The sequence below is a fragment of the Jaculus jaculus genome, chromosome 6, assembly GCF_020740685.1.
Source record: "Jaculus jaculus isolate mJacJac1 chromosome 6, mJacJac1.mat.Y.cur, whole genome shotgun sequence".
Classification (NCBI taxonomy): Eukaryota; Metazoa; Chordata; class Mammalia; order Rodentia; family Dipodidae; genus Jaculus; species Jaculus jaculus.
This window is the reverse complement of record NC_059107.1, coordinates 101,156,903-101,173,726: the sequence shown is the minus strand read 5'-3', so window position 1 is coordinate 101,173,726 and position 16,824 is coordinate 101,156,903. Positions and strand designations below refer to the sequence as shown.

General features: G+C 45.8%; 1 protein-coding gene across 4 annotated transcripts in view; it reads right to left on the bottom strand.

Moving 5' to 3' along the window:
• Mars1 (methionyl-tRNA synthetase 1) overlaps positions 1 to 16,824 on the bottom strand; it is a 26,925-nt gene extending 10,101 nt beyond the window's left edge. For 2 of the 4 annotated variants that reach the window (XM_004650017.2, XM_004650018.2), the window contains exons 1-12: positions 16,716 to 16,824; positions 15,840 to 15,930; positions 15,611 to 15,689; positions 15,400 to 15,534; positions 13,677 to 13,752; positions 12,555 to 12,733; positions 12,279 to 12,385; positions 9,561 to 9,677; positions 9,201 to 9,404; positions 6,510 to 6,711; positions 2,349 to 2,423; positions 627 to 797 (exon numbers count right to left, since the gene is read on the bottom strand). In XM_004650017.2, coding sequence (XP_004650074.1) covers positions 627 to 797; positions 2,349 to 2,423; positions 6,510 to 6,711; positions 9,201 to 9,404; positions 9,561 to 9,677; positions 12,279 to 12,385; positions 12,555 to 12,733; positions 13,677 to 13,752; positions 15,400 to 15,534; positions 15,611 to 15,689; positions 15,840 to 15,930; positions 16,716 to 16,824 — 1,545 coding nt within the window. Of the gene's footprint in view, positions 1 to 626; positions 798 to 2,348; positions 2,424 to 6,509; positions 6,712 to 9,200; positions 9,405 to 9,560; positions 9,678 to 12,278; positions 12,386 to 12,554; positions 12,734 to 13,676; positions 13,753 to 15,399; positions 15,535 to 15,610; positions 15,690 to 15,839; positions 15,931 to 16,041; positions 16,239 to 16,375; positions 16,582 to 16,715 lie in introns of those variants that run through there. The other 2 variants (XM_045152047.1, XM_045152046.1) reach the window with 2 other exon arrangements.

Sequence of the window (16,824 nt, the reverse complement as noted above, 5' to 3'; positions counted from 1 at the left end):
GAGGCGGCCCTGCCCAATGGGTCACCCCAGCCGATGCGTGCATGTAGGTGGAGAGGCGCCTGAGCAGCGGCTAGGCAGAGGGATCTCGGGCAAGCGTGAGGGGCCAGCTGCACAGCGCACTCCTGAGGTGATCTTGGCTTATGTGGTGTCAGCGCAGCGGTAGGTAGGGTGCTGCCAATGAATACATTTTTTAATTAGTAGACTTTCTTTTGAATGTTATTTATTTATTTATTTATTTGAGAGAGAGAGAGAGAGAGAGAGAGAGAGAATGGGCAAGCCAGGGCCTCCAGCCACTGCAGATGAACTCCAAATGCATTAGCCCCCTTATGCATCTGGCTTACATGGGTCTTGGGGAATCGAACCAAGATCCTTTGGCTTTGCAGGAAAACGCCTTAAACGCTAAGCCACCTCTCCAGCCCAATAATTTTTTTTTAGGTTACAAAGCCAGGTGTGGTGGCGCACGCCTTTAATCCCAGCACTCAGGAGGCAGAGGTAGGAGGATCGCCATAAGTTCAAGGCCACCCTGAGACTACACAGTGAATTCCAGGTCAGCCTGGACTAGAGTGAGATCCTACCTCAAAAAACTAAATTAAAAAAAAATTTTAATAAAGTTAAAAAGGTATTACCTTGTCCTGAAAACCTTCTAAGGGTACAGGGGTTCCCCATTTAAGATCTCGGGTTATACAGCGTGGCTTGAGACCATCCCGGAGCCAAGAACGAATAATAAACCGGGCATTGGGTGTCCAATCACTTCCAGGCAATGTCTTTCCCAACCATTCCTCCAGTCGCTTTTCCAGCTAAGATGACAAAGGCAGAGGTAAGGTAGAGGATAGTCTCAAACATGTTTAACAAAGATAAATGAGTACAACCATTTTGGAATAGAGCTGGCAATATATAATTTAAATTACAACACTTGACATAATTCTATTTCTAGGAATTTATTATATTATTCAACAGAAATATTGACAATGGGCTGGATAGAAAGTAACTTCAGTGGATAAAGGCACTTGCTAGCAAAGTCTTGATGGACCAAGTTTGACTCCCTAGTACCTACATAAAGCCAGATGCACCAATGGCACGTGTGTCTGGAGTTTGAATGCAGTGAGAAGAGGTGCTGTTGTACCCAATCCACCCCCGCCCCTTGCAAATAAATAAATAAATAAAATTTTTTTTAAAAATTCACACAAGGGTTTACAGGTGTTTATATGCAAAAGTGCATAATTTATGACAGCAAAAAAGAAAAAAAGAAAGAAAGAAAGAAAGAAGAAAGAAAAAGGAAAAGAAACTAAGCTTGGTATGGTGGCATGTGCTTACAATTCCACGTACTCAGGAGGCAGAGGTGAGAGGATCATGACTTCCAGGTCAGAGACTTGTGCACGCTAAGCAAGCACTCTACTACTGAGCTACATCCCCAGCATTTCATTTTTTGAGACAGGGTCGCAATATGCAGCTTGGACTGGTCTTCCATTCACAATGTAGCCCAGGCAGACAGGAAGCTCATAATCTACCTGACACTTCTCTGCCAAGTGCTGAGATTATAGGCATGGCTGATCATGCCCAACAAGATCCAGTCCAGTTTATTCATTAATTCATTCATAGGAGACAACAGTATTCCATAATGTAACCTGAAATTCACTATGTAGCCAAATTCAATATGGCCTTGAGTTCTTGAGCTTCCTGCCTCCACCTTGGGTACCAGAAATATAAGCAGGCCCCAATGAGACCCAGTCTTAAAAAAAAAAAAAAATCAGTTCCCTGATATAAATGATTAAATATACTAAGTAGTGCAGACTGGCCTCAAACCTAGGGATTTCTCCCTCAACTCCTTACTACTGAGATAAAAGCATAGTCTCTCAGGGTAAGGTGGTGCTCACCTTCAATTCTAGCACTCAGGAGGCAAAGGTAGGAAGATTGCTGTGAGTTGAGGCCAGCCTGGGACTACAATGTGACTTCCAGGTCAGCCTGGGCTAGAGACCCTACCTTGGAAAAACCTAAGCCAAAAGCATACAGTCCCACACAAGACTTTTTTTTCTCCTTAAGTACTAGCAATTTAGCCTAGAGCCTTATACATGCTAGGCAAAAGCTCTACCGCTGACTATATCCCTAGCCACACATATGTATTTTTTTTTTCATCTTTTTTTTTTCCTGTTTTTTCAAGGTAGGGTCTCACTGTAGCCCAGGCTGACTTCAAACTAATGACAATCCTCCTACTTATGCCTCCCAAGTGCCACATGTAATTTTTAATGGAATACAATATTTCAGAGTAGCTGGCTTGTTCAGTATGTGTGGCTGATGCAGAAAAGGTAGATGCCTCCTGAACAGTGGGTTCAAGGAAAAGACCAACTTACCTTAGGCAGGTCCAAAAACAGGTGACGAGAGGACTTCACCACAGGACAAGACCGACAAACTTTACACTGAGGTTTCTGTAAAGGTAAAATTCCAGAGAAGGGGTGACCCCGACAGGAACAGACATGATCAGGGATGCAGGAAAGGGGCAGGGATCTAGGCAAGCTGAGAGGCAGAGGGATGAATACTTGTCTGCCCCCTGGCTTAGCTTCACAGGTCACACAGGCCCGTTCCTCAATTACTCGGCCTTAGAATTTAAGGACTCAGGGCTCGGAAAGATGTCTTAGTGGTTTAAGATGTATGCTTGCAAAGCCCACTGTCTGGACTGCCCACCACATTAAGCTGATGGAAATGTTTGCAGAGGCAAGAAACTCTGACACACACACACACGCAAGTTAGGGGCTGAAGGAATGGCTTAGTGTTTCAGGCACTCTGCCTCAAAAGAAAACAAAAACAAATAGTAATGTTTCTCAATTTCTCTCCTGAAATCCACATTCTGGGCTGTAAAGATGTCTCAGTACGTTAAAAGCACTTCCTATGAAAGCATGAGGTCCTGAGGAGGTCTGGGAGGTTGCTTGAAATCAATTCTCAGGACTCATACAAACAGCTTGGCATGGCCAGACATGTCTGTAACCCCAGTCTTGTAAGGGATCAGACTGGAGAATCTCTAGGGCTTGTGCAGTGGGGGAAGGGGAGATAAGGAACAAGCTCTAGGATTAGTAAGACTTCACTAGAGACCAGGCAGAAAAGCAACAGAGGGGGACACCCAATGTTCTGCTCTGGTCACCGCAGGCCAAGCAAGCATACCTCATCACAGGCAGCACAAGGGGTACTGCATGGGCACATATGCGTGCATACAGCATGCGCTCACACTCACACACACAGCCACAGAACTGGGCGTGGCGGTGCACACCTTTATCCCAGCACTTGGGAGGCAGAGGTAGGGGGATCACTGTGTATTTTAGGCCAGCCTGACACTATGTAGTGAATTCCAGGTCAGCCTAGGCTAGAGTGCGACCCTAACTTGAAATAATCAAAACTAAGGGCTGGAGAATGGCTTAGTGGTTAAGATACTTGCCTGCGAAGCCTAAGGACCTATGTTCAGTTTCCCAGTGCCCATGTAAAATCCAGATGTGCAAGGTGGCACATGTGTCTGGAGTTTGTTTGCAGTGGCTAGAAGCCCTGGTATGCCCCATTCTCTCTCTATCTGCCTCTTTCACTCTCTCTCTCTTAAATAAATATTTTTTAAAAGTAAAATAAGCCGGACGTGGTGGCGCACGCCTTTAATCCCAGCACTCGGGAGGCAGAGGTAGGAGGATCGCCATGAGTTCAAGGCCACCCTGAGACTACAGAGTTAATTCCAGGTCAGCCTGGACCAGAGTGAGACCCTACCTCGAAAAACCAAAAAAAAAAAAAAAAAAAAAGAAAGAAAAACCAAGAAAAAAAAAAAAAGAAATAAAAATAAAATTAAAAAGAGAGGGGCCTAGAGATGGCTTAGCAGTTAAGGTAAGCCAAAGGACCCAGGTTTGATTCTCCAGATGCAGAAGGTGGCATAAACATCTGGAATTTGTTTGCAGTGCCTGGCACACCTATTTTCTCTCTCTTGCTCGCTCGCTCGCTCTCCATCTGCCTCTTTCTCTCAAAATAAATTTAGGGCTAGAGAGATGGCTTAGTAGTTAAGGGCTTGCCTGTGAAGCTTAAGGACACTATGTCTAAGCTGGCCTCAAACTCAGCAATCCTCCTACCTCTGCCGCCTAAATTCTGGGATTAAAGGCATGCACTGCCATGCCCAGCTCAAATAAATTTCTTTTTTTGTATTTTTTATGAGCAAGCAAGAAAGAGAGAATTGGAGCACCAGAACCTCCAGCCACTGCAATACAACTCCAGACACACATGTGCCATCTTGTGCACATGTGTCAACTTTTTGCATCGCCTTGTGCTTACCTGAGATCTGGAAAGTCAAATAAGGCTTCACAGGCCTTAACTGCTAAGCCATCTCTCCAGCCCTCAAATAAATTAAGTTTTAAAATTACCTCTTCTGGGTTGAAGGGATGGCTTAGCAGTTAAGGCGTTTGTCTGCAAAGCCAAAGGACCCAGGTTCAATTCCCCAGGACCCATGGATGCACAAGGGGGCACATACATCTGGGGTTTGTTTACAGTGGCTAGAGGCCCTAGCGTGCCCATTCTTTCTCTCTTTCTCTCTGTCAAATAAATAAATAAAAATAAAGGGGCTGGAGAGATGGCTTAGTGGTTAAGTGCTTGCCTGTTAAGCCTACGGACCCAGATTCAAGGCTTGATTCCCCTGGACTCACATTAGCCAGATGCACAAAGGGGCATCTGGAATTCATTTGCAGTGGCTGGAATGCCCATTCTCTCTCTCTCTCTCTCTCTGCCTCTTTCTCCCTCTGTCTCGTTCTCTCTCTGCCTGTCACTCTCAAATAAATAAATAAACAAAAAATATTAAAAATAAAATATTTTAGCCAGGCATGGTGGTGCACTCAGGAGGCAGAGGTAGGAAGATTGCCATGAGTTCGAGACCACTCTGAGACTCCATAGTGAATTCCAGGTCAGCCTGGGCTAGAGTGAGATCTTACCTTGAAAAACAAAAAATAAATAAATATAAAAATAAAATATTTAAAAATATATTAAAATTACCTCTTTTGAGAGGTTTTCCTTACCCACTTAACTGGAAGCCACTCTCTGGTTCACATTCCTGGCAGTTTATCCAATATTATTCGTTTGGTTAGTAATCACCTAAGTAGGTCCCTAACTGAACTATTACTTGGATTCAAAAGGTTCGTCAAATAATGATTACATAAACAAGTTGTGTCAACTTCGACTAGAGGACAGGTACTTATGGAAGAAAGAGGGGCTGGAGGGCTGGTTTAGCTGTTAAAGGTGCTTCCAAAGCCTGATGACCTGCACTCAACTCCCAGTGCCCACATAAAGCCAGATGCAGAATAGGCACGTGTTCCGTAGTTTGTTTGCAGTGGCAGGGCCTAGAGTGCTCATCCGCACTCTCTCTGTTTCTTTCTGTCTCTCTCTCTCTCTTTCTCAAGATCATCATGGAGAAGAAAGGATTTAAACTAGTATGGGTGGGCTGGAGAGATGGCTTAGTGGTTACGCCCTTGCCTATGAAGTCTAAGGACCCCGGTTCGAGGCTCAATTCCCCAGGACCCACGTTAGTCCGATGCACAAGAGGGCGCACGTGTCTGGAGTTCCTTTGCAGAGGCTGGAGGCCCTGGTGCACCCATTCTCTCTCTCTCTCTGCCTCTTTTTCTCTGTCACTCTCAAATAAATAAATAAATAAAAATAAACAAAAAAATTAAACTAGTATGGGTGATAATTTAAACTACTATGAATTAAAGTCTTAAGATGGAGCAACCTATTTCCTAGTATAGTGCTAAATGTTGATAAAGTATGAATTGAAGCAGGAGGCAGAGGTAGGAGGACTGCTATGAGTTCGAGGCCACCCTGAGACTACAAAGTGAGTTACAGGTCAGCCTGGTTAAGAGTGAGACTGTACCTCAAAAAAAAAAAAAAAAAAAAAAGGGCTGGAGAGATGGCCTAGCAGTTAAGCGCTTGCCTGTGAAGCCTAAGGACCCCGGTTTGAGGCTCAATTCCCCAGGACCCACATTAGCCAGATGCACAAGGGGGCATACACATCTGGAGTTCATTTGCAGCGGCTGGAGGCCTGGGCGTGCCCGTTCTCTCTCTCTCTGTCACTCTCAAATAAATAAAAAAATAAAAATAAAACAAAAAAAATTTTTTTTAAAATATGAATTAAGCCGAGTGTGGTGGCGCACACCTTTAATCCCAGTACTAGGAAGGCAAAGGTAGGAGGATCGCCATGAGTTCAAGGCCACCCTGAGACTACATAGTTAATTCCAGGTCAGCCTGGACCAGAATGAGAACCTACAATGAAAAACCAAAAAAAAAAAAAAAAAAAAAAGAGAAAGAAAAAGAATAAGGTAAAGAACAGAAGCCAGATATGGTGGTACACACCTTTAATCCCAGCACTTGGGAGGCTGAGGTAAAATAATCACCATGAGTTCGAGACCATCTTCAGACTACATAGTGAATTTCAGGTCAGCCTGGGTTAGAGCAAAACTCTGCCTCAGGGGAAAAAAATGTATTTGATTCCCTTGAGACCTTCATCTTACCTTGAGTTCAATGGCATTAATTAGTTTGCCACACTTGTCACACTGGTCACCCCGGGCCTCTTCATAGCCACAGAAAGGACACACTCCCTCCACAAAACGGTCAGCTAAAAATCGAGCACAATGCTCACACCGTAGTTGCTCTACATTATCTTGTAGCACAAAACCTCGTGTCAGTAACCGCTGGAAGATGTCCTGGGTGATTCTGGTAAGATGAGCAAGGGATGGGGAAAAACAGTCAAGAGAGTGCACTCCTCCTCCCTCCTGCTGCTACAACCAAGCACCCCAGTTCATTCAGTCCTTCAGTCCAAGCGCCAAGAAGATCAGGCAGAAGGCCTCTCAGGGTAAAGGCCATCTACTGCTTTAGAAAGTTTACTGGCTGCTGGGTAAGGTGGCGAATGCCTTTATTGCCAGCACTCAGGAGGCAGAGGTAGCAGGATCACTGTGAGTTCAAAGCCACCCTGAGACTACATAGTGAATTCCAGGTCAGCCTGGGCTAGAGTGAGACTGTACCTTGAAAAACAACAACAACAACAACAAAAATGTTTATTGGCAGGGGTGTGGGGATGGAGGACAGGAGGGAGTAGGAAATGAGTTAATCAAAATTAAAGATTTCATGAATAAGCCATATGGAAACCTATTTCTTCACTAACTAAAAAATGTTACAGGGGTTGGGGAGATGGCTCAGCAGTTAAAGGTGATTCCTTGCAAAGCCCATAGGCCAGATTGAATTCACAAGCACCCATATAAAGCCAACTGAGTGTTAATTTGCAGCAAGACTCCAGCATGAACCAGAGAGTAAAGGTGGCTCAGAAGTTAAGTTGCTTGCCTGCAAAGCCTAAGGACCTGGGTTTGATTCCCCAATACCCATGTAAAGCCAGATGTACAAAGTAGCACAAACATCTGAAGTTTGTTTGCAGTGGCTAAAGGCCCTGGGGCACCCACTCTCTCTCTATTTGCCTCTCTCACGGGAATTTTTTTTTTTTCAAGGTACAGTCTCACTCTAGCCCAGACTGACCTGGAATTCACTATGTAGTCTCAGGGTGGCATCGAACTCAAGGTGATCCTCCTACCACTGCCCCCTGAGTGCTGGAAATAAAGGCATGCACCACCATGCCCAGCAAATAAAATATTTTTTAAAAAAGGCTAGAGAGATGGCTTAGTGGGTTAAGGCACTTGACTGTGAAGCCTAAAGACCCAGGTTCAACTCCCTAGAACCCATGTAAGCCAGATACACATAGGGTGCATGTGTCTGGAGTTTGCAGTGGCTAGAGGCCCTGGTGTGCCCATTCTCTCTATCTGCCTCTCTCTCTCCCTCAAATAAATAAATAAACAAATAGAAAAAAAAAAAAAGAGACACTATGGCATGCCTATGACTTAAAATATTTTTATATGCAGGGCATGTGGCACACACCTTTAATTCCAGCTCTTGGAAGACAAGAGGTAAGTGGTTGATGTGAGTTCAAGGTCAGCCTGAGACTACGAAGTGAGTGCCAGGTCAGCCCGAGCTAGAATAAGACCTTACTTGAGAGAAAGTTAGAGTGAGTATCACATGCCAAGGTCTCCTAATACTGGGAATAAATACTATATGCCACTTGGAATCAAACCCAAGCCATTAGGCTTGGCAAGCTAGCACCTTTAACCACTGAGCTGTCTTTGCAGCCCCAAGAAATTAAAAAAAAAAATTTTTTTTAATAGGGCTGGAGAGATGGTTTAGCAGTTAAGGTACTTGCCTGAGAAGACTAAGGGCCTAGTTTCAATTCCCCAGATCCCACATAAGCCAGATGAACATGATGGCGTCTGGAGTTCATTTGCAGTGGCTAGAGGTCCTGGTGCGTCTATTCTATTTTTTAAAAAAAATGAGCCAGGCATGGTGGTGCACGCCTTTAACCCCACCACTCGGGAGGCAGAGGTAGAAGGATTGCAGTTAGTTGGAGGCCACCCTAAGACTACAGAATGAATTCCAGGTCAGCCTTGAAAAAACAAACAACAAAAAGTACACGGCTGTGGCTGAAGAAGTCATAAGTTCTAAAGAGGGAAGCTACTGCTGTTGTTTGGGTAATTTTTATTTAGCAGTTTTTCTTTTTTTTAAAAAAAAAAAGTCATTGTCAGCCAGGCATGGTGGCATACACCTTTAATCCCAGCACTCGGGACGCAAAAGTAGGAGGATGCCGTGAGTTCGAGGCCACCCTGAGACTCCATAGTGAATTCCAGTTCAGCCTGAGCTAGAGTGAGACCCTACCTCGGAAAACCAAAAAAAGAAAAAAAAAAAAAAAGTCATTGTCTATATTAATTGTACGTGGTACTATGCTGCATACAGACATTTTTTTTAATATTTTACTTGCAAACAGAGAGAGAGAGAAAGAGAAAATGGTCACTACAGGATCTCTAGCTACTGCAATGAACTCCAGATACATAGGCCACTCCTGAGCAGCCAGAGGAAGGGAAGCACGAAAAGGAATGCGGGAAAGTCCTCTCTCCTCTTCCACCGGGTGCTCCTTCAGCCCCACGTGCCTGCTCGGGCTTCTGTAAACACTGTATCTCAAATCACCTGCCCACATTTTGGGACAATGATCAGAACCCACGTTTGTGAGTTCCTAGGCAGCTACCCTGGTTGTTTTTCTCCCAGTGATGATGACAGTCTCCCTAGCCCCAGCCTTTAATCCTGTTTCTGCTCCATCAGAGGACACCTACTTGGTCTGCTGTGGAGTGGTGGTACGACCAAAAGTATCAAATGAGATATTAAACCAGCGGTAGATGTCAGCATGGATTCTATGATACTTGTCACAGATTTCCTGGGGTGTTAGGCCCTCTTCCATAGCCTTGGTCTCTGTCGCTGTACCATATTCATCGGTGCCACACAGATACAAGGTGTTCCACTGGCGCAGGCGCGAATACCTAGAAGGGGATTTGGTGATTGATTACAAGATGGGGATGACACAGCCAGCCACTCCCTTGTTCCCAGGATCTTTCCCACCCCCATCCCCACAGTATCCCATTCCCTTGGGGCCCACCCCTCCCTCAGCAGGTTTCTCCTTATGCGGCTGGCTCCACCTGGCAAAGACATCAGCACTGAGCACGCAACCAATGATGTTTCCAAGGTGGGGGACATTGTTGACATATGGGAGGGCACTTGTGATGAGCACATTCCTTTCTCCAGCCACAGGCAACCTAGAAGGAAGGACAAGGATGGTGTACAACAAAGATGCAAGGAACAAGAATGTTCAAAAGCATGAAGAATCTCCCAACTCATACTTGTTCTATGCTCACAGACTGCTGGAGATCTAAAGTCTTTCCTCACGGGCACGCACAGGATTGTAAGTAGAGCTGCTGCTCGTTGTATGTACTGCATGTGACTCATTTTCTCTCACTAACATGACCGTACCTCATTCTCAGACTCACGACACTGACACATGTTCTCTAACCTGGGCCCACCAATTTTCCCCTGAAGCTCCCCAGTTCTGACTCTTCTTCCCATGTTAGAAATATCCTTAGTCATTATCTAAAATCCTTACAGCACGTCACCCCATATACAAGTCTTACCAAATCCTTTTGTACCCCGTGATTCTGCTCTGCCTAACTCAGACCCATCATTTCCCCCCTGGCCCAACTCAAAATGGCAAAAACCAGTATTGTCTTCAAAGCCGCTCTCTTCTCCCCTCTTTTCCAAGGTCATTTCTAGTCATGTTATTCAATCTACTGATGAAAGTCACTCAAGTCATTACCCCTTTTCATGCTTCATCTTGACAGCTCAGTCACACACATCTAGTATGTCCAATTCCCCTCCCTAGCACTGACATCTCACCAAAGTTTCTGTCACCTTTTCTTTTATTTATTTCTTTATTTATTTATTTTGGTTTTTCGAGGAAGGGTCTCTCTCTAGCCCAGGCTGACCTGGAATTAACTGTAGTCTCAGGGTGGCCTTGAACTCACAGCGATCCTCCTACCTCTGCCTCCCGAGTGCTGGGATCAAAGGTGTGCGCCACCACGCCCGGCTCTGTCACCTTTTCTAACATGCTCATTCTACAAGCAAAGCCTCTTTAATTCACTCACCTGTTCTTCCTAGCTGTGGTTATACTCACCAATCAGATAGCTTGTATGCTTTGAACATGTTATAGCTAATTTATTTAATATAGAGCTCCCAAATTCCTCATGTATTCATTGGCCTTTCTCCACATAATTGGATAACATAATTGTTTTTGAAATGCAACTTATAAATCTGCTCCTTCAGTACAACCTTCTTTTACGGATAGCTGGCCTCCCAGTGTTTCTTGCATCCTAGCCCCCATCCACTACATGCCATATTGCGTGGTGTTCCCTGTGTGTAAGGTGTGCTGACCACTGTGGTAGACATACAGGTAAGTATACCCTGGGCTCTGCATTCAAGGGGTCACATCCTATTATACAGTATGTCACCCTAATCTCCTGGGGACACTTTCCAAGACTCATAGTGCATTCCTCAAATTAGATAGTACTAAACCCTGTGAATACAATACTTCTTCCTACATGTATGTGTATGTATATATGCATATGTGTATATACATATATATGTATACGTATATATACATATACACATGTGTATATAAATGTTTATGTGTGTGTGGCACACACACAGATACATATGGGAACCATAACTAATAAAACAGAATAATTAAAACAATATGCTGGGGGCTGGGTAGTTGGCTCAGCAGTTAAAGATGCTTCCAGGTCAGGTTCAATTCCCTAGTATGCAAGTAAAGCTAAATGCACAACATGGTCCATGTATCTAGAGTTAGTTTGCAGTGGCAAGAGGCCCTAATGTGCCCATATTCTCACCATCACAAATTTGAAAAAAAAAAAAAAAGCCAAGGACTGGTGGCTCATGCCTTTTATCCCAGCACTTCGGAGGCAGAGGTAGGAAGATCAACATGAATTTGAGGCCACCCTGAGACTACAGAGTGAATTCCAGAACAGCCTAGACTAGAGCAAGAATCTTCCTCAAGAAAACAAAAATAAGGCTGAAGTGATGGCTTAACAGTTAAGACACTTGCCTGCAAAGCCAAAGGACCTAGTCCCCAAGACCCACATAAGCCAGATGCACAGGGTGGTGCCTGTATCTGGAATTCATTTGCAATAGTTCAAGACCCCAGCATGCCCAATCTCTTTCTCTCTCTCTCAGAAAAAAAAAAAAAAGTTGGTGAGAGAGTGCTGGGGAGATGGCTTAGCAGTTACGGTTACCTGTGAAGCCTAAGGACCCAGGTTCTATTTCCCAGGACCCACATAAGCCAGATGCACAAGGTGGCAGATGAGTCTGGAGTTCATTTGCAGTGGCTGGAGGCCTTGGTATGCCCATTTTTTCTCTCTCTTTCCGTATGTATATATATCTGCCTCTTTTTCTCTCCCTCAAATAAATTTTTAAAGACTTAAAGAGATTAGTCTCCTGATTTTTTTTTTCTCATAGCAACATGGTCTTTCCCTTCATAGAATTTATCAAAATTTATAACGAGCCAGGTGTGGTGGTACACGCCTTTAATCTCAGCACTCAGGAGGCAGAGGTAGGAGCATCATGGAGAGTTCAAAGCCATCCTAAGACTACATAGTGAATTCCAGGTCAGCCTGAGCTAGAGTGAAACCTTACCTCGAAAAACAAACAAAACAATTATAACTATACAATTGTGTGACAGTTGTATAAATACCTCTGTCCTAATGTGCACAGTGAGTCTGTCTGTTCTGTTCTCCACATCAACAATTTCACCTTATGAAACCAACCTTCACTCCTTGGTGTCTACTCACACTGGATTCTGCTGGGGACGAAGTGGGGGCAAGCTCTCTCGGCCTTTCTCCCAAGCAGTCACAGCCTTGGCAATCTCCTCCTCAGACAGAGTAACCAGCTCCTCTTCCTATAGAGTGGACAGAATTCCTTGTCATATGAGAGGGGCCCACAGGGTAAAGAAACTCACTCCTTCCCCTCTGGTAACTAAGAAAGTGGCCATAATCAGTATCGGCTACTTAGCCACCTCCCACCTCAGACCCTAAGGCTCTGTGAGGATGCCCTGCCCTGTTCCAAACCTCAGGTTCATTGCTGACAGCCCTTCCCTCAGAAAAGTATGTCTGAGGCTGGGGCTGCTTTTGGAGGTAGGGTCGGAGAGCCAAGACTCCCTGCTGTTTCAGCACAGTCTCTGCAGCTCGCTGACATGGCTCCTGAGTACTCAGTGTCTGGAACCAGCTGCGGAGGGCACCCAGCTCCTCTATGGGAAGAGAAGAGAGAATGGACAAGCATAAGGACCTAGACTGGGCAGTCAGGAGTAGCCCTCCCCATCTCCTTTCCAAGTTTCTCCAGTTATTTCCCCCAGTTCCCTAAACCATCCTCTGCTATGGGGCAGGACCCATCAAATAGAATATCATATTCTTTTTTAATATTTTACTAATTTACTTGAGAGAGGAAGAGGCAGATGATAGATAGATAGATAGATAGATAGATAGATAGATAGATAGATAGATAGATAATAGACAGACAAATAGGGCCAGGGCCTTCAACCACTGCCAACAAACTTCTAGACACATGTGCCACCTTGCACATCTGGCTTACATGCAGGGTACTGGGGAATTGAACTTCAGTCCTTATGCTTCAGCAGGAAAATGCCTTAACCACTAAGCTATTTCTCCAACTCAATTCTCATATTCTCTATTCTTTGTTTTGTTTTTCAAGGTAGAGTCTCACTCTAGCCCAGGCTGACCTGGAATTCATTATGTAGTCTCAGGGAGACTTGAACTCACAGTGATCCTCCCACCTCTGCCTCCCAAGTGCTGGAATTAAAGGTGTGTGCCACCACGCCCAGGTGTACACATGTTTGTGTGTGTGGTCTCCATGTATGCATGTGAAGGCCAAAGGCAGAGGGGCAGTGTCTTCCTTGAACACTCTCCACTTTTATTCTTTGAAACAGGATCTCTTGCTAAACCTAGAGTTCACCAATTCAGTGAACTGGCTAGCCAGTAAGGACCAGGGATTCCCTGTCTGGGATTATAGGTGCCCAGCATTTCATGTAGGTTCTGGGGATCCCAATTAAGGTCCTCTTGCTTGTGCAGCAAGTGCTCTACCCACTGAGACATGTCCCCAGTCATACTCTACTATGCTATTACACTTATTCTACAGAGCTCTTGCATTAGGGTGAAGTGATATGCAGTTCTCACCAGGAAGGTAGGCTGGGTCTTGCAGTAATGGGTACAGTGCTCCCCATAGAACAATGTCAGCTACAGATTCTGTCTCCTGGTATGGAAAAGAAAAGAAGGTACACAGATGAGACACTCATGTATTTCCCAGTGGTAATAATTACCTAATATTCATGGAGTACTTTCTTCATGTTCAGTGTCTCATGTAGCAGAGCCTGGCCTTGAACTCCTGATTCTCCTGCCTCCTCCTCTCAGATACTAGGATAACAAGTGCAGGCCACATGCCTGTTTCATTCGGTTTTGGTTTATGTGTGTGCAGATCTGTACATGGAGGCCAGAGGAAGATGTCAGGTGTCCTCTGCTATTGCTCTTCTACCTGACCTCCTGAGATAGCGTCTCTCACTAAAGCTGAGCTTGCTGCCAGACTTCCATCCTCACCCTCCGACTCCACCCCGCAATCCTCTGGGCTTGGATCATAAGCATGTGTAGCCATGCTCTGCTGTTTTTCTTTTTCTTTCTTTTTTCTTCTTCTTTTGTTTTGTTTTGTTTTTTGAGTTAGGGTCTTGCTCTAGCCCAAGCTGACCTCAAACTCAGTCATCCTCCTACCTCTGCCTCCTGAGTGCTGGAATTAAAGGCATGCACTACCATACCCAGCTTTTCTCTTTAACGTAGGTGACAGGGATGGATCAAACTCAAGTCCTCATACTTACACAGCAGTGCTCTCGCCTGCTAAGCCATCTCCCTGACTTACCCATGGCCCCCTCCTTTTTTTTTTTTTTCTTAGTTTTTTGAGGTAGGGTCTCACTCTAGCCCAGGCTGACCTGGAATTCACTCTGTAGTCTCAAGATGGCCTCGAACTCATGGAGATCCTCCTACCTCTGCCTCCCAAGTGCTGGGATTAAAGGCAAGCCCCACCATACCCAGCTCTCCATGCCCCTTTTTTAAAAAAATTATTTATATGTGTGGCTGTATGTGTTTGCATGTGTAATGCTACAAACAAACTGCCAAATTACAAACATCAGACTAGCTGGCCCAAGAAAATTTGGGACACTCCTGACTCAGCCTCCCACTGTCATAGGCACTACGCTTTGCATCCAGCTTGTCCTGGGTATTGGGGAAATGACAGGCTTTACAAGCAAAGACCTCTAACTACTGAGCTGTCACCCCAACCTCCAGTTTTTACTGAACAACAATTACTTTGTTTTGTTTTGTTTTGTTTTGAGGTAGGGTCTTGCTCTCTAGCCCAGGCTGACCTGGAATTCACTCTGTAGTCTCAGGGTGGCCTGACTCAAACTCATGGCAGTCCTCCCTCCTCTGCCTCCCGGGTGCTGGGATTAAAGGTGTGTGCCACCATGCTCAGCTTTATTTCCTTTTTACAAATATTTATTTGCACATGTGTTCGTGTGTAAGGGTGTGTCAGGGTCTCTTGTCACTGCAGATACCTGTCCAGCTTTACATGGGTGGCTGGAGAACTGAATCCAGACTGCAAGGTGCAAGGAAGTGCCTTTAATCACTGAACCATCTCTCCAGACTTCTAAACAATTTCTATGTATAAAGCACTGGGTGAAACAATTTTATACCTTCTAACATAACCCTGACAATAACTCCATTATTATTATTATTCCTATTTCACAGATGAAAACAACTTTAGGTTAGAGAACAAATCTGTCAAGTTTACACAGTGCTAGTGACTGCTGGAGTCTGAAAACAGTCCTCCCTCTAACCCCATTTAAGGCCAACTTACCCCAGTCAAGAAAGGACGGTCTTGACGATTCAAACTGTGGTCAATGTGAGACAGGGCTCTCCGAAGCGGGCCAAGCACATCATCCCCCTTCTTGCCTTGGACCACTAAACAGTACAGGGCAGCAGACAAAGCTGGCTAAAATGCAGGGAACAAAGATCAGGGCTGCTGCAGACAATAGGCCTTCATGCCATCCCTGGTACTTCAGTCCCACCTGCAGCTCTGTCGCTTCCCATTCCAGCCACTGGTTGGTGAGGTCATCTTGCTCCCAGCCAGATAACAGAAAGAAATATCTGCCCGGGGAAGAAAACAGAAGATAGAACTGGAAGGAGGGGGATTCCATTTTTCTGGCCCATTCCTCACTCCTCAAACAGTGATTGCAAATAAGGACAATGAAGACTGCTTTAACCCAGTCCCCTCCCCACACAAGAACCAATACTGACCGGCAGATCGCACTAGTAGAGAAGAGGTAGTTGCCACTATCCAGCTGCAAAACGGGGACCTTAGCACGTGTCAGGAATGGGACCACACACTCTGATACAGGAAAAGAAAATGTGTGAAACCCAAAGGGGAAAAAATAAATGTTTGATCAACTTAAGACAGCTCCACATTTGTTGGGGGGGGGCGGAAATAGGCAGTCTTAACCTAGAATTTCCAAGATAGGTCCACTGAAAGGGGGTGTGTTCAGAATATGCTGGAGAGGTAGCAGGTGTTCAGCTGAGAATGCCAACTGGAAACAACAGATGGGCATTGCAGAGGGGCAGTGCTGGGGTACAGGGGTAGTGCTGCAGCCAAGAACTGCAACAACTGAAAGTAACTAAGATATCCTGTGAGGATCTACGGTCACTGTGGAAGAACAGGACTAAGAGACCTGGTAGAGCTGAAACAGAACCGCTGAAGAGTCACCCAACAGTCGGCTGAGAATAAAAGGTAAAGTCAAGGGAACGCGAGCGCGCGTCCCAGGAGAAGGACCTCCTACCAATGGCGAAAGGGTGGCTGCAGCTCTGTCACGCGCGTGACAGGGAGGACGGGCTGGCTGGTAGGTGGCAGGGAGGCTGAGGCGAGCGTGAGGAGGGTGGTGGACGTCCTGGAGGACGAGAAAGTTGGGGAGGCTAAAGGTGAGGGGAGCGTCGAGAGACGGCGATCAAGAGAAGTAACTTAGGAGAGACGGTGCAGGGAGGCAAGGGGACGACGGAGTGGCCAAGGACAATGAGGCGGCGGGGGCGGGCTCGGGGTCTGGCGAGCAAGTGGGAGAGGGGCGCCCGGGCAGGCGTCGGCCCGCCGCCCTCGCCCTCGGCCCGCCGGCAGCTCCCCAGTACCTTCGGGCCCCACGGCGCTGACCAGCAGCTCGGCCCTGCCCCGCGCCCGCGCGGCCGCCGCCAGGACGGGCAGGCTCCCCGGGGCCCCCTCGCTCACGAACAGCCTCAT